The 25724-nt window shown below is 39.9% G+C and overlaps 1 protein-coding gene across 23 annotated transcripts in view; it reads left to right on the forward strand.

Annotated features, from left to right (window-relative positions):
- The first annotated feature begins 17840 nt into the window (after positions 1 to 17840).
- The window catches only part of PSPC1 (paraspeckle component 1), a 69959-nt gene continuing 62075 nt past the window's right edge, over positions 17841 to 25724 (forward strand). For all 23 annotated transcript variants that reach the window (XR_003990067.1, XR_003990077.1, XR_004389879.1 and 20 more), the window contains exons 1-4: positions 17841 to 18375; positions 20338 to 20639; positions 23317 to 23412; positions 24403 to 24599. Coding sequence is in view for 4 of the 23 variants with exons in the window: in XM_030476510.1 (XP_030332370.1) it covers positions 17995 to 18375; positions 20338 to 20639; positions 23317 to 23412; positions 24403 to 24599 (976 nt within the window). In the remaining 19 variants the exon portion in view is untranslated. The remainder of the gene's footprint in view (positions 18376 to 20337; positions 20640 to 23316; positions 23413 to 24402; positions 24600 to 25724) is intronic.

Below are 25724 nucleotides of genomic sequence, written 5' to 3' on the forward strand. Positions count from 1 at the left end.
AAAGACCCAGAGGCTTCCCTACCCTTTATTCTACAGTGGGGATCTGCAAGTTTTCAGCCTCAAAGACCTGTCTGACAAATCCTAAATCCATACATTTTTTTGGCATTTTCTGGTAGCCCTTGAAGTAGCCTATGGACTCAGGTATGGGCCTCCCACTGGCTTTGCTGTGGCTACTCTCCTGGAGTAGTAGCGGCCAGATGACAGACTGTGTCATCTACTCCCAGACAGGCCTCAGGGGATGACTCCTCTCAGGAACAATGAAGTGACTACAGGAATCCCCATCTCCCTGCAGAGAAAAAGCAGGAGCAGGAAGAGGTATGCATAGATAGTACTTCTCAGTAGCCAAGATATGCATGTGTCTGTGTGTGAAAGAAGCCATCTGCGACTTCCTTTGTCTGTTTGCGGAGTTCTTCACAATGTGGTAGTTGCAGCTCACACTTCTTATGTAGGCTAGGAGATTAAACACCCTCAATCAGTCCTACCTAATTTATGACTGCAGTATTTCCTCCACAACCAGTAGACTGGAAATTTGCTTTTATATTTTAAATACAAGTCATAGATTTTTATTTACGTACACTCTTCCAGGAGGTAGACAGCAGGCTCAGGGATATACTATCTATGCTTTAATCCTACCCTAAATAAAGTTAGCTATCAATGTCCTAGAAAAACTCCAGAATGCATTATTCAGATCAGGCAGGTTTTCTATCATGTTATTTGGTAGGCTGAGAATGGGATAGTAAGATAGACATTGAATAAGCAACTGTATTTTCAGAAATTGCACCTGATTGTTCCTAACCAGTAGCTGTTTATTACTATTGCCCCAATCAAACTGTGTATTTAGAAAATGAAACATCAACAGAAGATACTAATTTTAGATCTCCATTAGAAAACTGACACATTTTTAAGGATCTACAATGTAACTGTTTACAGCACACCAAAAAATGTCTCCTGCACCCTGAAAGTAAACAATGGACTTTCTATGTGACACCTTCTATTGTGAGAATGAAAATTTACTTGAAACTGTCACTATTTAAGTGATTTTCACAATAAGCTAGCTCAGAATTCTTCTTGTTAATAACCTTTATGCAGTGCAGCTGGAATTGTACACAGGTGCTTTAATAAATAAAATAATAAATAAATCCTGTAGTTGTTTTCTGAAGACACGCTTCCTCTGCTTGCTTGATAGGAACAGATCATAAGGCCATAGTTTCACAAGGCTGTCCACCTCTTCTAGGATATCTAGTAGTATTGGATCAAAAACATTGCAGCCACGTGATGCAAAGTCCTGAGCTCATACAAACTCACCACGTAACTTCAAGTGTATGTAAAAAATTAGAAGGGCAACTCAGCCCTAGAGGACGTGATATTGGATCAGGTATTATCTCACAAAGGTACTTTACACTTCTTGCTGAATCAAGCATCTTTTGTCCTCCTACAGACAGTATGAAAAAGGACAGCCACCATTAAAAAAGGCATAAACACTTTATCAAGTGTTTCACACCGTGATGGAAATACGGTGCTGTATTCTTTCTTGATCTAGATTAAATCTGTACTGAAAGGTGATCCAGCATATACAAATTTGGAACCAGATCCTGAGGCTTCTCCTGATCAGGAGAAGTATTCCAGTAAATGCCCAGGATGCTTATTGCACTCATCATTCCGTATAGTTTTACTTAATTACAAGCTCTGTTCAAGTAAAACATCCCATTCATTATTTTTCCAGGAGTTCTAAGAGTGAAAGGCAAGGTAAGCTAGAAATAGATCCTTTTGAACTAGTGGATATTGAGATCCAGATCCTACAAGGTATTTGGCTATCAGATTATAGTGGTTATAGTTCTATGTAGCTTGAATATTTTGGGTTGAAGCAATTTTAAAACACATGTCAATGTTGCACAGCACCAGGATTTTTTTCTCCATCATCTGGAATTCAGAGTTAGTCTGTCCAACTGTTCAAGTCAAACAAATTTACGAAAATAAAACAATACAGGACTAAAACCAGAATTTAGATGGTAGCTTAATTATGCTGACCACAGTTCTACAACAGTAGCAGTACCATTTCCATAGGTAAGATTGAACTAATTGAGTAGCATATTTAACTACAGTAAAACCCAATGTATTCTAGTGAAATAAACAGGAAATGGGGAGCCATGTCCCAGCTTCAGCTGAGTAAATGGAGATTTAATATTCTGCCATTTAACATTAAGTAACCACAGTTACTTAATTCAGTCAGGCTCCAAGAGGTGAGTAGAAATGGATTTGTAATTGTAACTGAGAAGAAATGTGTAACTTTGAAAACCACATTCTCTGGAACACCTGGTATTTGGGATACTAGGTACGTATACCAGACTGTCTTTATAGGTAGATAGTTTGTGACTAGTTCTCAAATGGATCCACATAGATCTTTAAATCTGCTGAATAGAGACAAATGCAAAGGCAGGACACATACTCCCATAAAAACCGTCATTTGGCAGCAGCTCTGGTCTCCAAGAGCAGCAGTTAAGCGGGCTGATGGATGCTCTTCCTTCATCATTATTTCACTGTGTAGCACAACTATCTGACTGTGTAGTGATGATCTCTGAACCACTTTTCATTTTAATCCCTGTCATTCCACATCAAATAACTTTGCATATCAAAAAGACCTATGTAATCTGTGAAGGTATTTCTTCACTGAGGCTTCATTCAAGCTTGATGTCTCTGTGCCATTCATCCATTCGCTTAGGCTACCTAGAGAGCAAGTTTTGCTGTTCTGTCTCTTTCCACAAGTTTAGAAAAAGAAAATTAGTTGCCTTTGATGTCCTTACTGAACTCCTCTGTATGATGTGAGCCTTTTCCTGACCTTTACAATGTGCTTCGTTTTCCTTTTTGTGCTGTTTGTTCCTCTGATCCTCAAACATTTGTTGGAAGTAGGAGATTCATATCAGAATATGGAATATATATTTTTAATTCTTGATTAACCAAAACTTTTATCACACTCTCAAAACGATTTGCATCGGAGGATGCTGGGGTAGTCTTCCCTGAAGTGATTTTGAAATATACAAAGAATGTTTTATAACAGTAAATACAGTGCTTCTCACAGGCAGTTCTTCTCTAGGTTAAACATTCACACTGTCTGGATGGACTGCAGTCTGTGTTCACAGATTTATGTGTATTTTTCAAATACAGTATCACCCATTTTGCACAGTATGGTCTTCTGAAAGTTCACTTGGCAAGGAACAGTTCTTGCTAAGTATAAAGTGTGAAATCTGGCAATAAAATTTTAATTTAAACCCAGCATTTTCCAGCCTACATTCTGGCAACTGCTGTCTTTCTAAAAACTAGCAATTTCTAGCCAGTATTATGTGTAGTGGTGTAAGGGGGTGTAACTGAATGCTCATACTTCTGCATTGATCAATATAAAATATTGTTTAATAAATTATAAGATCTTATAATGCAATGTTCAGTAGTTGTATTTTAACATATAATCCCAATGGTATAATGATTTACTTAACGTAATGGTTTACTCTGCATCACTTAACGGTATCACTTAGTCCTACTGTCTTACTGATTTTATAAACATCTTAATACCTGTTCCAAAGTATTTACATTTTAAGTCTGTTCAGTTTAACTTTATGCAGTCTTAATGTACTAATTAATATTGAGCTTAAAATTAGTTCCATGACATCAATCGGTATCTACTGTAAAATATATTGTTATTACTGTTTTAAATTAAATTATATCTAGAAAGTGTATAAAAGAGTGTATATTCACATAATATATGATTAGACTTCAGAAAGAAGCAATTATTTTAGGATATATATATCCTGAGAACATATATGAGGATACATACACCTGATGAGATATATATATACATACACATAAATCTAAGGATATATATATACACCTGAGGGTATATATCTACCCAAAACATTCCACTTAGCTTTCCCAGCACACACATTGCTTTTCTCCTCTGTTCTCAGAATTAGCTTGAAGCAGTCTTAAAAAAAACCCAATAGCGTAAAGTTCCCATTAACTATTTGGATAAATATTTCTATGGAACATTTAATATATTTCTTTTTCAGGCTATTTAAAAATCAGTTTGTGCTATAATAATTTTTTAAGATAGCTAATATTTTATTATCTATCCCTTACTTCACCCAAATAGTCTCATTAGCTAAAAACTAATTAAGTAGCAAAAATGTAGCACATCAGAACTTATATTGTCTTTGAAACTTTAAAAATATGAGTAGCTTGTATTATCTTCTACTTTTAAAATTGTGGTACAATTTATGCAAGTATTTTGACAAGTAAGGCTACAAATACAAGCCCTTCTGTTGGGTCACATTAGTCAGTGGAACCTAAAAACTGTAAGAGTTGAAGGTCCAGATTGCAAGTGCCTTTACTTATTAAAGCTTGATAATACGTTTTCCTTTGTAAGTTGTTCTGATGAGTCGCACTTTAAAAAAAACCCAACAGGGTACTTCCAAGAGATATCATTAAGTTAATAAAAACAAATTACTTGTTTAATCCTTCTACGAGGCACCTGGCCTTGCGGCCATCTCCACCACCTCTTCTTCAGAGCAACATACCCACAGCCATTGAGATACCAACAATGGATGGGCAAGGTTGACTGCAACAGCTCTGTTGAGGATATGTTGAATGTTCCCTGTAAGAAAAGTTAAATGGAAAAAGAAACAGTACGATGACATCATCTTTCAAATGTATTAGCCATTAGAGAAAGATCTTGTAAGAGTAAATACACATTGGGGCATCCCAGCCAAGCTCCCATGAAGGTAAGGGATGCTCAGTCCCATGGGCAGAAAGGATCCCATGTGGGGAGACAGCCCTCAGCCCTGACGTGTCCAGGCACAAACAAATGGATCAGTGCATAGTTCCTTACTATAGATATAAAACCAGAATGTACTTCCGAAGATTTGAGTGCTCTCTTCTTGAATACAAAGTCAGAGGACTGTGTAAATCAATTGCTAGCCTAGAAGTTTAAACTGATAGCAGCTAAAGTTTTCTATCCCGTGTACAGGCTAACCCTCCTAAATTGTCCTCCTATGGAAACAAGGCAGATCATTATGATTCCTGCACTGTTAAGACCTACCAGGACCCCCAGCACTGCATCCCTGCAGCTGGGATGTTCTTTGTTGTTGACCATTTATTTCCCTGTATTCCCAAACGCAAAGGTTCACCCTCCGCGGAGGCTGAGGCCGCTGAGCACGCCGCAACCAGCGCCCTCTTCAAAAAATGGCGGTCAGTGCACACAGTTCTCAACCGCAGGGACGCCACCTTCGCCCCCAGGCCGCCATTTTGAGCGCGGCGTTGGCTGGCTGGCCAGCGGGTGGGCCGGACCTCCCGGGGCCGTGGGGCGGTGAGCTCAACCGACAACAGCAACGGGCTGGGAGATGGCAGAGCAAACCGCACCGGCCGTGATCTCGGCCCCACTGGGAAGAATGGGAGGCGCCGGCACTGTGGAAGGGATCAATTATTCATGAGGTTCCTCACAGGCGCCTCTATGTGCCAGCCTCTGCTGGAAGCCAAGTCTCTAGCTATAGGAGAAAAAAAGTAATAATTAAAAAAGGAATTAGACTATCAGTGCTAAAGAAGTATTTTAAAAGACGGACAATCTATGGTAGGGCAGTTAGTAGAAGGATGGTAAGAGATTAGAGTAAGAAACATGCAATGCTATGCAAAGCTATATGGGTGTAGAATAAAGGAGAGGATTACCATATACATAACAAAAAGTGTGTGTGTTTGTAGCATATACAAAGTACTGCATGGAAGTAATTCACACTTTGAAAACCAAACTAGCCCCTTATCGCAATGCAGCTAAATCTATTGCTGTTTACCAAGCCCAGCTCCATCTCCAAGCTCACTCTGCTGCCCACACTAGTGGCACCTCCAATTTTTGTGCTGATTGCAGCATATTTTCCTTTTAACACTGTTAATCCTTCTGCCTTTCATGGGAACATTCACTGCTTTCTGGGGTGGCAGGTACTAGTGTACAGCCCATGCCAGAGATAGTAGCTTCAGCCCTCAGTGTATTTTGATATTTTGACCGACTGTCTCCTCATCCTCCAAGCACTCTGTCTTCGCCATCTCCCACTAGCAGCAGAAACATGGAGAAGCGAGGGCGATGTTGCCATACTGTTAGATGAGGGCTTTCATCCTTTCAGTGCACTTGCTGTGCAGGTTGGTACATGCTGGTTCCCTGCATTGGTCATGCACCTTCTTTATTCTTTCCTTCCACATCAGGGCACATTATGTTGCATTTGGTTCTCTGTTATCCATGTTCTAGAATTGGCCTTATTTGTGTTCTCAAGTTATATGCCTTCAGTTCTCCATTTTGTCTTAGTGACCATTTTGTATTAGTGACCTGTATCTATAGCTTCCTTCTGTGATTCATATGACAATACAGCTTGGAAAGATGCCTTTGCCACTCTTCAATGTAACAAAGCGATGGTTGGACTCACCAAATGCTTAATTGTGTGTAATAACATTAGGTCTTTGTCTCTGATTATAAAAGAGAGTCTCCTTTGCCTTATCTACTTTTAATTCAAACATCTTCATGGTTCTTTTGCTGTCTTATAAAAGTAGAGAATCCATTCTCTAGTCAGTCCACTGGTTACCAAATCAAAGCTGACATGTAGTCCCTGAAAGGATGCATCCTGATGGTTTAAAATGCCCAGCAGCGCTCCAGTTCTCTGCTTAGCTTTTGATATTCAGTCTTCAAGCTGTCTTTATGGCCAATTTTGCCTGTGCTGAAATTCTGTTCAGTGCAGAATCATTTAAATTGTGCTGCAATGCATGGTAGTACCTTGCCTGAGTGTGGCCACTAGCCAGGTTTAGGGCTTCACTGAAGCCTGACATGTCTTAGATGGTGTGTGCACATGTCTGAGGAGGGTTTCCTCACTGCGTTCTGCATCCCATCACACTCAGCATAGCATGCAGGATGGGGGCTAGTTTGAGAAAAAGTATCTCCAATGTTCTGGTCACAGTTCTTCCTTGAGTATCCACTAAATAAGTCCATCTGCAAAAAGCTGATTTAGTGACTTTTTGTGACTATATAGTTCCACTTTATTTTGGCTGTGTCCAAAGGAATTGGACACAGGACTTTGAACATTCCAGGACCCTGGAATGTCACTGGGCTCCAGGTGCTTCTGCATCATCACATTTTTTTCAAAGTTCACACTTCTTCCCACACACACTAACCGAGGCATTCATCCCAAGCCAGCAGGCACATACCCTTAGCTGTGCTCAAGCACATGTGTGTCCCACACTGCAAACACTGCTGGTTGTTGGTTTTGCATGTGGGCTGCTTTGTACAGCAGGATGCCGCTTTGTGAGACACGAGGTGATCACATGAGCTGATTTGCGGAGGTGAAGTAGGAGTATCTGGTGGTTTTTTTGGTGGGGTTTTTTTTTTTTTCTTTTTTTGTTTATTTTAGTCTTTCCTGTCGTGTTCCTACAAGCAGTACACTGAGTCCTTTGCCTGATAAAAAAAATGACCACAGTGTCCCAATTTGTCTCTGAACTGGAACACCTAATGAACATCACTTGCTTTGGGGATTTGTCCTGCTCATATTTTTGCCACAGGATAAGTGGGATTCTGTGTGTGATAATATGCTATTAATCTTGGGAATTTATGCTTGAAGAGTTCCTTTCATTTGAGGATTCAGAGTGTTTAAAAGTTAATTCATATTACATTACATTACCCTTGTGAAAAAAGTAAACATTTCCCCCAGTGCAGAAATTGAGATATTAAGAAGATCAAGACTTTGTAGACTGTATGTCCCATAGTACCTCTATAAAAATGGCCTTGTTTCTGAAGATAGTAAGTACTTACGGCTTCCACTGATTTTAGCCTCTAGCTTTTGTCACTTGCTTTTTGAAAACACTGCCTTAAATAAATTGCCCTGGCTCACAGGGTGATGTGTTAAATGTGTTCACAGGAAGTATCTGCCTTGGCTTGGTCTGACATTCAAATAGAAACCCTACCGTAGTTCCCTTTACAGTCTTTAATATTAGGAAAAACATACCAGTCTTATCTAGAAGCTGGCAAGATTCAATGTTATATCAGGCAAATTTCTATATGAGACAGTACAATTCCTAACAGATTTCTTCATTGCCGGGCAACAAAGCAATCTTGCTACCATGCTACAGATTTAACCAGTGACTTGCAGTAACTGTCATACAGTGTAAATAGCGCCATAAGGACATGTAGGAGCAGCTTAATCTGCCCTCTAACTGATAAGTCACTGATGCAGGGAAGTGCTCAGGGCAACGGTTCCCTGCTACTGGGTTAAAATGGGATCCCAACAGAAGTAGGATCTGGCTGGCTACAGGAGGGTTGTCTTCAAGTGCAAGAGGATTTCTTTGAGACCAGGCTATCCCAGCAAAGCCGGCTGACCTGCAGGCATGTAGAGCAGTTTATTGTATTTGTTTGTTGAATGAGCTAAACTGCCCTTTCATTTATTCTGGGATTAAATCTTGCTTGAGGGATTAACTGGGGAGCCTGTGGCCTTCTTTATTCTGGTCTGAAAAGAGGTAAAATGGACTATACTGGACTATTACATGGACTATAACTTTGGGGAAAAAAGTGGGTCTACATTTAATGTTTTCACTAGACTAAAAGTTTATGGTTAATTTTACTATCATGATTTAGTGTGTTACATGCCTGCCTGGTAGCTGAGCTATGTCCTTGCCAAGACAACTTCACCTTAATCTCAAGAAGAGCTGGGAGCGAGAAATAATGTGCTCATGTCTCATTTACTCCGTTCAGCCTACTATTTTAGCTCAAGTCTACTTTGATGAGCAGTGTACCGGAAAGCTGGCAAGACTTTGAAGAGAGATGGCTGATACAGGGATAGAAAAATCTTAAACTGCAGCAAGATCTGTTAGGTTCCTCCTCAAATTTCTCAGGTGTGGTTGTTACAGGGACAAACTCTTTGTCATGATCACACAGACAGATACCTCCAAATTACAGATATCAAAGGAAATAGTACTTTAGGGAGTGTTTCTTCCCTCCCCTCAGGGAAGATGAAGCCTCTAACAGATGCTCTTTGAGACTAGGATGAAATGTGATACCACATTTATTAGCTATCAGTGCTTGTTTAAACAGACCTTCGCTTGCTCTTCTTCTCCCTCTCCTTTTATTCTTTTAGCTGGATTAGTTCAGCCATTCTGCAGCTAAGTAATGTGTTAAAAAAAACCCCTACAGTAAGAAATAAGACAGGGACAGTAAGAAACATCAGGGGGAAGAATGGAGCAGAGGCTCTGCATACCAGTGTAAGCCACACTCGCAAGATTCCCAGAGTTTTGCAAAAATAATAAAAATATATAAAATGTTTGAAATCTGATCTGTGTGTGGTATAACTGTAGACATGCACCTGAGTTAACAGCTACTGAATAGCAACTTTAGCAAGTTGAAAACAGCTTAATGCCACATTACATAACATGAAATGAAACAATTTTCTGGTATCATTTTTAATTTAGCAACTTTAAGATTACACAACTTGCCTTTTTTTTTTTTTTTCCCTTCTGTAAAACTGTACATCTGCTACCTACATCTACTTTCTAGACAGGTCAGCATGGTTCTCTTAAACATTTGGCATCAACTACCTGTCAAAGACAGTACAATGAAATAGACAGACTTCAAGGTTTCTGTTACGGCAGTTCCTGAATTTGTGTGCTACACTACAGACATACCACATCCTACTTTAAGAATAATGAAATAAAGATCAAAATTAAATATTAAAATAAGTCTCAAAACAATGTTTCAATTGACCTAGTTTGTTAATTATTTAATAACTTTGATTAGGTAAAATTTTTAAGTTATTCAGTTTTCAGGTTGGTAAAATATTTTGACTTGTAGAAGATGCTAAAACATTATAAATACTATTTCTTGCCTAGCTGTAAGAGTGATTGACAGATATGAGTGAAATCAAAGAGATTTAGGTAAAAGTATTAGATAAACTTCTGAAAATTGAGTTCACACATCCCTAATTCTGTTTAAACTCCTTCCCTTGCCAAACACAAAACCAAATCCTAGACCTGGAAAGCAAAAATAAAGACCACAGAGAAATGTCTCATACTTTTCTAGATCATAGAATCGTAGAACCATAGAATAGTTAGGGTTGGAAAGGACCTTAAGATCATCTAGTTCCAAACCCCCTGCCATAGGCAGGGACACCACACACTTTTCTAGATCACAGTCTATTGCAAGAGTTCTTAAATTGTTCAGATTACAGAAGATTTTCAGCCCCAGTGGCATTGTGGAAGAGTAAGTCAATTCGCAGAGAAATAGCCTTATGCCCCAATCTGAGAGGAAAATCAAAAGAAGAAATTCCTGCACAAAGATGAATCAGGTAAGAATATTCACAGAAGACATCAGCCTAATCAGAGAAGATACAAATAATCAAGTGCAAGAAATGTATTTCCCTGCAGATAGTAAGAGAGATGATTTGGAGTAAGAGACAACCACCCATTGGCCATCTATCGCACCCTAGTGGACATCAAGTGAATTGTCCCTCGAAGTCTTTAAAGCTGGATAGTTCTCTCTGTAGTGTTATTGGCTCTTTAGAATTTAAAACTATCCTGTTAAAAGCCTTTAATGGAATAGGTAGCTTCTTTCATCTCTTCCACAATGGGTGAATATTGATAGGTTATAAGTATTTGTACATTTCACTACAGGTTTTACGAGTTAAAACCAGTATTCTACTGCACTTGTTTTAGTAAGATGCTTAGCCTTAGCAGAGAACATCTGATTTGTATAACACAAACTCTTCCACTTATGTATTTCACAGTGAAAATCTCTGCTTTAGAGACAGGGTTAAATATGTGCTTTTTTGAATTTTGTCATACTAATAGTTTTGCATGAAAAACATATGGCTACCAAAACTGTACAGGTCACTTTACTTCTATGGGTATATGTTCAGGCAACCAAGCTCTTAAAAAGTGCTTAGTTATGCAACCCTGTAGGAGACAATGATATATGTAATAAATATTTGAAGCCATGTACTATTACTTGCATAGAATTATTTTTCAAGGTTTCTCTGTCTAGATTCTCTCATAAGATTCAAGATGTCAGTATAGTAATCTAGAACATTCTAGATATTGGAGCTTTTGGTGAATTGTGTGAATGGTATCTCCTATCAATGGAGTTTCAGAGGTCAAGGCTCCCTGATAAGGGAGAGGTGAACTGAAGAAGTTGAGTCTGGTGTTACATTTGAACTAGAAATCTCTACATCTTAGATAGGTTTAGAACTGTTTTAGGTAATATTAATAATGATTATAAAATACAGTATAGTTGCCAAATAATTTTCATACAAAAAATGTATTTTCTTCATTATTCTCAAATTCAAAAAGCATCACTATGGAGAGGTCATAAACAAAGAAACTCTTAGCTATGCTTGAAAGGGTTTCTTCACTTGATGACACTGCCCTGGTTTCCAAGTGATATCAAGGCATGCTTGTCCCCTGCTCTGGCAGGATGCAGGCCTTCCTTGGTACCCAAGCCATCCAGGCTTCAGCCTTCACTGCTCGTTCTAAAACAAAGATGACAAAAGGTGAAGTTCTGTAATGGTTGAAATTGAAACAACTCTCCTGTCATTCGCCTTCTCCCTGCTGTTGGCAACTTACACACTGCTCACCTTTGTGTTGGATCAGGTGCTTGTCAGACCGCTTTTTGAGCTGATCCAATTCACTAACCCAGCAGAAAATTAGTTCAGTGGAAAAGTATCGAGTTTTCTGTTGGTTAGTGAGCTAACTGGATTATGGAAGGGTCTGCTGAGCATGGAAGCCAGCACAAGAAGAGGGACACTCTATGGCCAAGGGTGAGAGGAAAGTAAGGGAGAAGCAGTAGAGGAGGGAAGGGAGTGTGTTTACCCATTTTGGTGGCAATGAGCTATGAGATCAGCTCAGTTGCTTGTGCACCCTATGTGCAGACTATGAATCCATCACTTTAATATGGGAAACAGTTCATAGTAAGCTCATTCAAACTCCAGCTTCTTTCTTGCCTGCTAATGCAGTGAAATCTCTTGCTCAAAATCAGTACAATAGAGCAATAGAGAAGCATTGAAAATAATTGCTCACTATCTCCCAAAAAGTCTCCACAAAAAGAAACTGAGATAGCCAGTTACTCCATTACCTCCATATCAGTGATCCAATTGCCAGGCGTGTCTCCTGTTTATCTAGCATTTGAGAATTAGATGTTAACAACATCTTCAGCCTGTTTCACACATTTACTGTGATACTTATCTTTTGAACCAATGGCTGTTTATCACATCTTGTTAGTGTGATGACACAGCCTTCTCCTACTTTGTGAACCTACGCTCCAGATGTGGCAGGTTAACACTTCCCTACTCCCTGTACATAAATTCACCATGGAGCAGAGGAGAGGTGTTAGCTCTGCATCAGGATGTGTGCTATTTAACAGAGTTTGTCCTCAACAGTTGGTAGCCTGCTGATCTTCAACCCTCTGCTAGTCTCTTACTCGTGTGATCCCAACAACAAATTCTTCCTGCATCATACATGGTATCACTAGTACTGAGGAAGAAAATACCTGATGGGTGTAGGGTTAGTACGTTGAAGTACCTAGTACTGTATCAATGGCATGCCTCAATTCTGAGTGATTGCACTGCAAAGACAGCTTCCCTGACCTTAGTGTGTGGTTATTTGGATGGTAGCTGCTGTATAGAGGCCATAACCACAAACAGACTGGTGGTGGATCATTTTCATGGTGTGCAAAGTACGGAATGAAGAATAGCAGATGGTTCTGTGATTTGGTAGTGCACTTTTGATCAGCTCATATCAGGATTAAATCATCAGAGACGGGTTAAAATTTGTCCACATGCCATGTGTCACATTAGGACTTCAGAGGAAGAGAGAAGCTTCCTGAGGCCAGAGAAAGACAAGTACACCCAATGAAGACTGCAAATGAGAAGGCCTCTGGGGCCTGTGGGCTATTTTGGTTGGGCTAATTGCCCAGCTTGGTGGCAAATTGCAACTGCAATCTGAGTTTGTGTTAAACTGCTTAGAAGAAAATGGCCTGAATAAAACACATTTGTGGCACTGCTTGCTTTCAGGGCTAGGAGCTCAGCCCGTCTGGGTCTGTCCCAGTCACTTTAACTGTTTCACACAAACTGCTTCTTCTTCCTAACCTAATCCCAGGTTGTAACTGTCTGTCAGGAAGCGCTACTGTCTGATGTGCTGACAGCACACCAAATGGTTGTTTGGAGATAAATTAAGGGCTGAATATATTTGGGGAATGCTTCCTTAAGGCTTTAACTTCCAGCTTGCCTTAGTAGTTAACAGTCACTCTCCTAAAGAATAGGCAAAGACAGTATGCTGAAAAATATTCAAAATTAAGTGTATTGTATGCATTGGTTATATTAGTGGGGAAAGCAATTTTGGAAAAGTTAGGTTAACTTTTGTCAAGCCTAAATGCCCATCTGACAAGTGTACTTTCACAAATATATTCTCGTATGTTTTCAGTCCTTGTTTCCTTGAGATCAATGTTGGTTTAAAGAACACTGACTACTTATACTCAGTTAATTCTGAAATACTGGTTTTCATTCACATTAAAAAAAATCTATTACTATACCAGGCATGTAGGTGAATACATATTGGGTTAGATTTTACAGATTATTTTATAAATTCATACACATTTCTCTCCATGTAAAAACAATGACTCTATCTTGTTGGATTATGCTAATATTGAGGAGAACAGAGAAAAGAACCTGCCCACCAGGTTTAAAAATAGAAAATCCAAGTCATCTTGTCCATCTGGGACCAGAGAGATAATTTTATTTTAGGTTTTCCATCTTTATTTTCACTGGATTTATTCTATTAAATTCTAGTGATAATTCTAGTATTTGTCACCAGATGGCACTGCAATGACATTATCTTGTTACCACTCTTAATGCCCGACTAGTAGCATAATGAGGTCATCCTCAGACAATGACAAAGTATGCATCATTGCTTCAGATTGCATTAAGCACCTCCTTCTCCACACCGTGATGTCTGTACCATCAGGCTTGCTGGCACAGCTGTGACGGCTAGTGCTTTGAATACTCTTAGCCAATTTAACGTTGTAAGAAAAGCTCAGTATCAGAGACCAAAACCTATTCTAAATTTAATTTGTCCGGACATCACCATTAGTAATGCTGCTGGCAAATGCTGTCTTTAATGCCAAGAGATGAAGAGCAGCAGCAGCTCTGACCTCTGTCACGTCCTGCACAGAGGTGTGCCTCAGTTCCCTGACTTTGCATTTCTCAATAGGATCCCAGCCTCAGGCCATCAACCACTGTCTGCTGCATCCTCTACTTTTTCAGTGAGGAATTTCATGCTTTCCCTTATTGCAGTTCTCTTCCCAAATGGAACATTCCCGTCCATCCCCTAACTTACCTTTTGGTTCTAGTGCTTCCTGATATATTCCGTCATGATCTACCACTGTAGCTTGAGTTACAAGTACTGATCCTAACTGTGGCTCATTACAGATTCTAGGAAGTAAAAGCAAATATACCTGGGAGTCCAAAGATGTGTTGAGCAGTGAACTACAATTGCCTATGTTGAGAAGCTGACTTCAGCACTAATACAGCTGTCACCACGGGAGTGCTGTTACCCAAGCAATCACTTCGAAGTTGTTCGAGGGTAAACACAAATAGTTTGAGATTTTTATTTGCAGATCAAGATGTGTAGTATTTACAAGTCTGAAGCACAAAAAAGCTGTCATGACTTTCTTTTAGAGGTCTGAGGCCTCCCTGATTTTCAGTAGCATCCTGTTATTTGGTAGAGAAGTAATGCTGTGATACAGAAAATAACTAGAGCAGTTGCTTCTGACTGTGTCTCGTATGGCACACGGCAGAGTGGTGTGTGTTTTGGAAGTACACCCAAATCTCTTGGTAGTGCTAACACTTCAGCATACACCAAACAGAACCTTCCTCTGTAGCAGACAAAATGAAAAATACTAGTGTCTTTCAGAGTTCTGCTCCTCTTTTCTGCCACTAAATTGTTCGTGTCCTTAGGGGAATAGTGATTGTACTAGAGACAATCATGAATGTGCAGAATATTGTATTTATGCTAGCAAATTTAAATACACCACCACTTGCGAGATCACAATCCAAGGCTACACGAGTCAGAAAAGGGAATCTAGTAATACACGTGAAGGTGGTATATTATTGATACAAGAAGTTGTCATCTCTTTAAGGTCTTAGATAAATTCCAGGGCAAACCAAACTTTGTTAGTACAACATTAGGGTTGTCTGTTGCGGCCTTTTGAATGCCAAGTTGAATAAATTCAGGCTTCCAAAGAAAAACCTTGAAGAATTACAGAGTAAAACCAAACTACTGTGATCGTAACTATTGTTCCCCCACTCTTCTGAAATTGCTTTCATGTAGTTCAACTGCAAACAAAGTATTAAATATAATAATACAAAACCTATGGAGAGTGTCTGGAACAGTCTAGCAGAACTCCTCCCATGACATGAATTGCAATTAGTAAGTCATAAAAATTTAAGTGGATGTTTATAACAGAAAGAAAGCATTGGAACAAGAACTTCAAGGGGCACATTTTTTGTCTCCTTTCAAAATGTTTATTATCTGGTGTCAGTGGCAAGGCGTAGCAATCATCAAGCCACGAAGACTCCGGGCAGTTAGGTAGGAGATGAACTGTCTGGTGTTGTTCTGATGAATGAGTAAAATGTGAAATGATATATTATAAATGAAGGTGAGGAACTGATTGAGCATAACAGATATTAGGGGTTTTTTTGTGCATTACCCTAAAATGTTTGACTATGGGGCATGTGCAAATAGCTCCTGCTCAACAAAGTTTAAAACCAGGGCAAGTATGTGCATTATAGTTATACCGTGAGTCTAACTAATGAAAGTAAGCTATGATGTATAAGCATATTAAATACATTTTTTTTTGTTTGTTTCTTTTCTTCAGATATATTAATGATTTTCTCATTTCTGGAAGTTGGAATTTTATTGATCTCTTTTACTGGACTATCATTTACTACTGAGATTTTGCTACAACAAAGGAAATGTAAGAATAATATGGAATTTGTAAACACTCCTTGCTCCTCTTATTGATTTTTTTATAGTACACAGGAAATCATGGTTGTATTTTTAAATGGTTGTAGCTTTTATTACTAACCTGATTTAAACTGTGTCTGAAAACCATAGCAATTTTATTACACAGCACTGGCAATAAATTAACAAGCAGGCTACTATTGATCTCCGTTTTCCCATCTACTGAGCTTTCACTCTCTACAGTGTATAGTCACATGATTTCTAACATATATCGCACTCCATTTACACGCTTGTCAGTTTAAAAAAGCTATTGGTTTGCTGTAAGTTGGTTCATTTTTTGTCTTAACACTTGTTATTGAATCCTAAATATCCGACATAGCTCTTGGACAGTTGAGGTGATTAAGCTTTAGTGGTCCCATGCTGCTACTCTAATACCTCCTCCATGTTCCTACACTGCCTGATTTCCTGCCTTTGCTGGGAGTAAATACCCTTCCTCTACCATCTGTATTTTCTGATTTTCAGAGGTTTAAATCTGGATTTAGTTTGATGCCTTACACCCAGAAGTGTGTTCAGAAAGGGGTGGGCTGGTAAAATAATTAATGCTGTCTGGGAACTTATGTTTTCTCCAGATTCTGGGACAAGCTCAGAATTAGGAGGAAAGGGACTGAGATCTTTCGTGTGCCTCAGATGGAAAAACAAGACAGAAAGACAGAGTAACTTAAAATATTCCCCAATGGACAAGGAAATCTCTGAGCAGTGGATTCATCCCTGTTGTAGAAATAACCTTTTCTTGAGAAACCACGAGACCGTCTGGACTTTTTCAGTGTTGTATTAAAACAATACAGTAATTTTCTCCTGAAGCCTTGCTCTATTGTCCAGGAGTTCCCCTGTGTGATACAAAGCTACATGGGCACCTGCGGCCCTCAGGCTACTATGGTAGTAAGAGACAAGAACCAATTACCCATCTCCTTCCCCCGCGGGGTGGGGTGGGCGGATTCTATGAGGCCTCAGGCAGACTGATGAGCTCTTTGTCTGAGAAACCATGTGCCAGTTGAATTACTGGTTGAAGCAGAGAGATCAAAACAACGAACTGGGCGTCTAGCAGCTAAGGAAGAGAGAAAACATATAGTCTTATGCTGCAGATGAGACATGTGGTCCAACCTACAAGAAGGGGTGCCCAAGGAAGGACATGTTTGACTTTGCACGTCTCAGAAGTCATCACCTTCATAGGGAAATCTGTTGCCCTGTAAGAAATTGTTCTGTGAGCAGCAGATGTAACAAGGTTTCTCTCCACTCAGCTTTGTCTCCACACGTCACTCGGTGAACGCTCTTCCCGCCCTGCCTGCAGGTCCTCCCTCCCGCTCCCATGCCGTTCTGTAGCGCTCGGGCTTTCCCTTTCCCATCCGCTCCCCGGCAGCCGCCTCAGCCGACCAGACACACCAGGGACCCGCCCGCCTGCCCTGCCCTCAAGGGAGACCCCAGCCAGGTCCCCCCGCCTGGGGAACGGACTGTGGCAGAGTGTGCGGGATCTGAACGCTTCCGAGACCTCTACTCTAATACAATATGGTTGCGGGCGGGCCAGACACCGAGGGAGCCGAGCTAGCAGGGGAGCTTCTGGGCCGTGCTCAGGCAGTGCAGCCCGCTGGTACGCGGCAGATGCAGAGACCGATCTCTCCCGACTTGAAGCACGGCCATCTCTATGCCGGAACCAAAAGGGAACAGGGAGACACCACAGCAAGCCCCTGCGGCCCTACAGCCACACAGAAGGACGCACGCACAAACCCCTCCCCACGCCCACAGCGAGCCGCGGCCGGGAGAGCGACGCGCACGGCGGTGGGCGGGGCGTGCCTCAGGGACGTTACAACTCGCCGAGGTTGGCGGCGGCGCCATTTTGAACTGGCTGAGGGTCGGGGGCGGTGGTGGCCGGAGCGGGCTCCGCGTTCCCTGAGAAAGCCAGTGAGGAGGGAGAGAGGTCTGAATATGGCAGCGAATAGGAACTTGAAGCAAGTGCGGATCGAGAATAGCTCCCCAGCGGCGCCGCTGGGCATGGTGGGGGGTGGTGGCGGCAGCGGCAACCTGAAGGGATTGCGGGGCCTAGAAACTGAGAGTGAGGCAGCGGCGGCCATGGCGCTAGTGCCGAGCAAAGAAGGTGGAGATGAAGAGCAGGAGGTTGGGTTCACCATCGATATCAAAAGCTTCCTCAAACCTGGCGAGAAGAGCTACACGCAACGCTGCAGGCTGTTCGTGGGGAATCTGCCTACCGATATCACAGAGGAAGATTTCAAGCGCCTCTTCGAGCGCTATGGGGAGCCTAGCGAGGTCTTCATCAATCGGGACCGTGGCTTTGGCTTCATTCGCCTGGTGAGGATTCGCGCGAGCCGCTGTGGCTGCCCCGTAACCCAGGGGCTGCCTTTGCGAGCGGGAGAATTCTGCCCCTTGTTCTTCCCCCGCCGCTCCCCGCCTTTCCTTGGCGGGCGACGGTAAAAAAAAAAAAAGACAGCGAGTGTCCTTCATTCTCTTTCTCCTTGCTGCTAGCGCTGTTCCCTCGCTTCCTCTTCCTTCTTCCCCCTCCCCTATTTGCCTCCGTATATCCAAGCCCGAGGCCTGCATTGTGTGCAGCCTTCCCAGCCCCTCGCGTTCGAGTTCCCACCTCACTGCGCGGTACTCGGCTGGTTTAAGGGCTCCTCCGCGGTTACCGTTTACGTGCTGTTACACGGGTACTCCTGCAGCCTGTGCCGCTTCGGTGAACGGAAGATACGGTTGCACGGTCCGCTTTCGTCGTGTAATACCTGTATAAAGAGTTTCTTAATTTAATTGGGAGAATTTATTATACTTTGGGGGGGGGGGGGAATCCTTCTTCGTGCAGAAGCAAATTTCAGCCTGTACAGTTCATTATGGGTATAGGTTTTGTCTATGAAAACACAGTTAATTTTAAAGACTGGACAGGATTGTTTCGAAATACCACTGCTCACACATCGTGGAATCAGAACATGTAATCTCAGAATTGCACAGAAATGGGACCTTGGGTTGTTTGAATTACTTGTGTCCAGATAAGACAAGATTTTTTGAGGGTAATAGGACGTTTGATCGCTATGTTCAAGTTAAGCGTGCAAAAAAAGGAATCGTGAAAAGCTTATGATACTGTACTTAACTGTCACTTTAACGTGCAGGATTAGTTTTCATGTCTGCCATGTCTAGAATCCACGGATTTATATCATTTTAGGAATAGCTTTAGAGTGCTTTGGGTGTCTCTACTTACGATTTTTCTATATATTTTACTGGTTAGGATATTTTTTTCTTTTTGGTCGTCATCTGAAAGATAAGTGCTTGTGGCATTCTGCCATGCATCTTTTACCCTGAGAATCCCCCATCCTGAAATAGCAATTTTTTGGAGGAAGTGTGATATATTTATATGTTACTACTCAGTTTTGTATGTGATATAGGGTAGTTACAGCTTTTGTATATACAGCTTTTCTGTTATGTTTAGGGAATATGTTATTTTTTTAAACAATTTAGTCAGTTGAACTCTGGAGAAAATGGCTATGATCTAAAGAAGAATTTAAATGTAAGGAAATGCAGGTATGAAGCTATGCGAAAATCTCTGAAATGACAAAAAAGGCAGTTGCTGATGCAGACTGTATCTTGGATGTGGGTGCAGAAAACCCGTAAATGTGAGAATAATGAATACATGAACAGAGGTAATTTCATCATTTGTTGGTGAAATTCGAATTGGACGTCCATTAAGAGTTCATCTAACAGTGGTAATGAGAAAGTGTGATATTTTTGTTATTTAAAAACAAAACAAAAACCGGAACAAAACCACCTTAGATCCTGTAGTGTGTTCTTTGAAAATGTTGTTTCCTACTATGTGGAGGCAAGGATGGAGAATATCAACATTTGAGTAGTTATATGAAAAATCATCAAGCTTTCAACTCTACTGAAAGCCTTTACGGAGCAGCACAAATGTATCCATCATAAGGAGAAATTAAGTCTGGTACTCTAATGTTACAGTAATTTGTGTCTATCGTGTGTGTTGGGTTTTTTTTTTAAGGGTTTTTTTTTAAGAATAAATCATAGGGCCTGACTTGCCTTTTTTTTCCCTTTTCCTTTTTTTTTTTTTTTTTTTTTTCCCCTCTTTTACTTCGGTGGACAGCAACTTTGTCTTTCTCTTGGTGGGTGGGGGAAGTTGAGTGACCCTGATGCTAGTTCAGGAAAAAAACCCCTTAACTACTTTTCGGGGGTGGGGGATGGGTCACTGACACAAAAGTGCTATCTTTTGTCTTTGAAAATAAGATACATCAAATATTTTCTATCTTGAAAAAGGAATCTAGGACACTGGCTGAAATAGCAAAGGCGGAACTTGATGGTACTATTTTGAAGAGCAGACCACTTCGAATTCGATTTGCTACACATGGAGCTGCCCTAACAGTCAAGAATCTTTCACCTGTGGTTTCTAATGAGCTGCTGGAACAAGCATTCTCTCAATTTGGGCCAGTGGAAAGAGCTGTTGTTGTAGTAGATGATCGTGGCAGAGCTACAGGAAAAGGTTTCGTAGAGTTTGCAGCAAAACCTCCAGCACGGAAAGCTCTAGAAAGATGCAGTGATGGGGCATTCTTGCTAACAACGTAAGTTCACAGGCTTTTGTTTGAATTGGTGTATGTATTTCTGATGTGAAAGAAAACTGTATTCATGGCTATTCCTTAGTTCTTATTTTTAAGAACTTATTTTTATTTTTAAATTATGAAAGCCATGAGGTGAGAAATTGAGGTGTTCTACATGAATATACCAAATGCTCCTGGTTTTGGTTTTTTTTTTTTGGTGTGTGTGTGTGTAAGGGAAACCATCTTTTTTTGCTTACCGTTTATGAGACTTGTAATTACCATATGAGGGTCTGATAGAAATGTTTTGCTTTTCCTTTATATACAGTATTACTTCTCTGTAGAGTAGGGCTTTTTTCTGGTGAGACTTATTTTCATTGATTGTGCTCTTCCTGATCCCAGTAACTAGCTGCTAAACGGCACACGCAGTGCATTGCTGGTACTTCTGTAAACTAAAGGAGGTGTCCCTGCATTTATCACAGAAGTGTTATTTGTGGCTTGAAAGGCAGAAGTACGCTGGTGGGGTTTTTTTGTAAATGAAGACTTAGATTGAAGTCTTAGATTATGCAGAAGTTTATGGCAGTGATCTCTGGAAACTTTCTGTTTCAAGGGCAAGCAGGCTCGCAAATTACAGTGCTTTTCTTGCATCTCTTATTTCTGTACATGCTGGAGAGAGTTGTTAACTGGAGAGAGTTGTTAACTGCTGTGCTTTAACACATTCATTTGTGACATTTTCAACTCCTTTCTCAAAGACTGTGTGAAATAAGAGATATTCTGTATTTAAAAATAAATATTATTTTCTGATTCTCATTTGGGAAAATAAAGCTGTGGTTTCACAGGGTGGAAGCTCACTGCCATCAAACTGGGGAACTGGTAGGTCGTTTTCTTTTCCTGCCCTGGCTGTGCTGTTGATCTTTTACCCACGTGAGAACTCTTTGATACTTCCATAAGCCATTTGTGCTTGATAAAACAACAGAAAAGTATTCAGCTGTTTTTGTCGGGTTCGTTTTTGTACATGAAGGTGCCTGTTAACATGGGTGCTGTCACGGGTCCAGCAAAGGATAAGGCAGGGGAAAATGTTGCCAGGAGATCACAGAAGGGGAGAGTGTCTGGAACTCCTCTTTCTCATGATAACCTCATAAATCTTGTGTGCCACTGAGCTGACCTGGTGGCTACATAGTAAATTGAATCTGAATATGCCTTTACTCTTATAAGTAGGTGCCAGCAATTTGTTCTTATCCCCTGGGTTTCCTTGGCATTAGTATTTGTACAGAAGCATGGTGAGCCAAACAAGGGAACTGATCTAGTTCAGTGTTACATGAATGCTATTCTTGGCATGAGAGATGTGGCAGGGAAAAAGAAGCTAGGATATGAGGGATGGTATTCTTGTTTTACCAGCTGGATAGATTACTTCAGTTGAAATGACCATCTAACAGTGGCCTGGGTGAATAAAAAGCATTTGATCTTTCCCTTGCTTAGGTGGCCAGCGTGCTCCTGATGACGCAGTTGCAAAGATAATTAGCATGAATCTGCTGCCATGATACTTTGATGTTTTGCTTCAGAATCTAAAACTTTATATTTTTAGCTGAAAACTGTTTGCCTGATCAGAAGAAAATATTTAAATTCGTGGTCTAAATATATCAAAACTAGGCATTGGAAACATTAGAGATTCAAAAATCTTGTGTTACATCATAATTCGTTAACACCACAGTTGAGCTGCATTTAAATAACAACTGCCAGCAATTGCCATGCAGATAACATCAGGAGAAACAGCTGCTGACTTGTGTTCTGTGATTCCAGGCTTCATCTTTTTAATCTGCATGCTATGCCCAAAGTTTTCTTTTTCAGATGTTGATGTTCTAAAAATATATTGATTCTTTTTTTCTGCAAAAAGATCTGTGAAGTAAAATAAAGGTTTGGAACACAATAAATAAGCACTGGCATTTTGAAAATAGTGTTTCTAGCTCTTTTCTTACCGTGTGTTATAGGCTATGCTCCTAAGACTCATGCAGAGTCCTTTTACACGGTTCAGGATCCTTATACTGTTGTCCTTGGCAGTACTGCTAATACTGCTAATACTTCTGATTGCTACAGATAATAAGAATTCAAGGAAGGTATTTTCATAGATAAATTAGGATTCCGATTTGTGAGAGTATGATTATTCAAAGAATGGGTTTTAAATAACTTAAACAGAAGGATTTTTCTCATTATCACTGGAATATTAATGCCAGATTATCAAGCTGTTTTCAATTGTAGAGTAACTTTGAAATGTAATTTTTAATATTCTGTGGAAATAAGAATAGGTCGCGTTGCTCTGTTTTGGGTTCATTTGGTGCTTTCCCAACATGATCGTGGCCCCGTGTGTTGCTTCACTGGTGAAAACAAAAAGGTAGTTCTTTCCTAAATATCTTATAATTGTTTGTAGGTGGTTTTGAGATTTTTTTAAAATCTCTACTTTGTAGCAAACAGAACTGCAGCAAGTAAATTGTGGTTTCTAGGCAGAAGAGCTGGTTTTGGGTATAGAAACAATTGTTTTAAAAGATAATTCTTAAAATCACGATTCATTTAAATTCTATGATTTAAGAAGAACTTGGAAGACGAGAATTACAGATAACATTAGCTTTCTGAAGTGTTTCCTCAAAATATAAAATAAGTTTAATTTCCTCATTTATGATTCAATTATTAAATTGAAAATGTCTTCCAGAACACCTCGACCTGTTGTTGTAGAGCCAATGGAGCAGTTTGATGATGAAGATGGGCTCCCAGAGAAGCTAATGCAAAAAACCCAACAGTATCACAAGTAAGTTGTGTTTAGGTTTATTTTATAAAATGTGATTAATGTACTTAGTTACCTCGGTAAACGGTATGCTAATTTTCAGTATTGAGTCTGCGTAGCAGGAAGTATGTTGTACTATTTTGTGTCAAATGATTAAATAGGATTTTGCCAGTATTTTCTAATCATTCAGACTTGTTGATATAACATTCTGTGTATTTACTGAAGTAGATAGATACCCAGCCTACACTGAAATCAGTTGGAGCTTGTTGTCAGCAAAGCAAGAAGTCCTTTATGGATTAGGGGTGTGGTCTAATCCTCCAGAGATTTGTATACCCACGAATTTTATGTTCTCTGAATAGCCCCTTAACTGTTTGTAAAGTCAGTGGTGCGTAAATCTTGGCAGCTTCCACAGTTCAGATAAAACCTTGAGTATGGCATGAGGAAGTGAGTCTTGATCATTGGGTGACTTAGCTTCTACCTCATCTGATAATGTTAATTTTTAATACTGAAGTTTGATTACCATTTAGAAGTCATGTTGCTTGAAGGTAAAAGGCCTGTTTTGATGATGCTGTAGAATACCACTTTTAAAAAATGTGTCATTGTTCATTGCAATATTAGTATTAGAATGTGAAATAAAACGTTGGCACCTTTTAATGGTTAGAGATTCTGGCTAATACTCTGAGCTGCCTGGTAAGCTTTATTTAAATAACTGGTTTTATGAATTGACTGCTTGCTTTAGAAAGCTGAACACAGTTAATCTAGCATTGCATCTTAGTATGTATTTTGTATTGATGTAGGCATGAATTTTTACCTTAAAACTACATAAATTGAAGAGATCCTTATTTGGAGAATTCCAGCTGAATTAAGCTTTTACTGGTTTAGAATGTAGTCATCTGACAGGTTGATTTAAAGTCAGACCTACACTTGAAGTGATCGTTTATAGATTCTTTGGCTGTTACAGCTGTTGATCTAAATGTGTCCTTCTGTACATTTTAACTGCAAAATTTTTATTAGGGAAAGAGAACAGCCTCCACGTTTTGCTCAGCCTGGAACATTTGAGTTTGAGTATGCTTCACGGTGGAAGGCTCTTGATGAGATGGAAAAGCAACAGCGTGAACAGGTTGACAGGAACATTAGAGAAGCCAAAGAGAAACTAGAGGCAGAAATGGAAGCAGCTAGACATGAGCATCAGCTAATGCTGATGAGGCAAGGTAAAATCAGATAATCTACTAGTATTAATTTTGTTTTGTCACAGATTTTCTTTGTGTAGTATATTGAGCTGTATGTTAAACTTAGATATTTTGTTAGATGCTCTTTAATTAAATGCTTTGAACTGAGAAAAAGGAAGTCATATATCTCCTTGCACATGCTCCTTGATGATTTGTAGAGATGGGTTAGAAAACTGAGAAAGAGGCGATTGTCTGGGTCTGATTTCTTCACTTAGATTTATATGATGTAAGTAATTTAAAGAAATTGGTAGTTTCACACCTATCAGTAAAATTACTTTCCATTTTTGGTGTTGCTCGATAGGACCAAGTACTGTTTATGGGCTATATGCAGGAAAAAATAAAAGGATAGCTCATACTTCTCTTGGCTGTTCCGTGCACCTCAGGTATAATTTCAAATGTTCCAGTAGCTAATGCTATTTCTTTTTCCCTTTGAGACCCAGCTGAGAAGTCTGATGTGTGCATAGTATTATATGTATGTAACAACTTAAAATAACTCACAGTTGCCATGAATTTCAGTCGTTCTTGAAATTTTGAGATCATATATCCCCTCTTTTGTAATTGTTTGGGCATCGAATCTTCTGCTAGTGTTGGGGGGGAGAAGTTTTCTGGGAATTGCTTTCAAGCTCTGCCTTTAGGAATGGAGCTGGGTGAAGCTTGTGTTTCTTGGGCAGAGTAACAGGGCAGGTATCTGCTATTTTCTGCTTGTTAACCTTCTACCCAAAGCACATTTTTCCTGAAATGCTGTGGACATGCAAGCACTGCTTTCCAATTCAGCAGTATTGAACTACTGCTTGATTTTCAGTTCCCTCTGTGTTATTGCTAAATTGCAAGACTTTGAGTGGTTAAAGTTTAAAATACACTGCAGAGCTGTCAGGAAGGATCTCAAGGTTTGTTGCATGAATGAAACACTGAAGATTTGTGTTGGTTTTTTTGTTTTTGTTTTGTTTGGGTTTTTTTTGGTTTTTTTTTTTAATCTTAAGGGAGATCATGACTACCTAAAAAAAAAAATCTTACCCCTAAGAGTGTTAGATTATAAGACAGTAATTAGCTTGATAGCCTGAATAAAAGGATTTGAACTTGTAGTGGATGCATTTCAAAACTTAAACC

This window comes from Strigops habroptila, chromosome 2, assembly GCF_004027225.2.
Source record: "Strigops habroptila isolate Jane chromosome 2, bStrHab1.2.pri, whole genome shotgun sequence".
NCBI lineage: Eukaryota > Metazoa > Chordata > Aves > Psittaciformes > Psittacidae > Strigops > Strigops habroptila.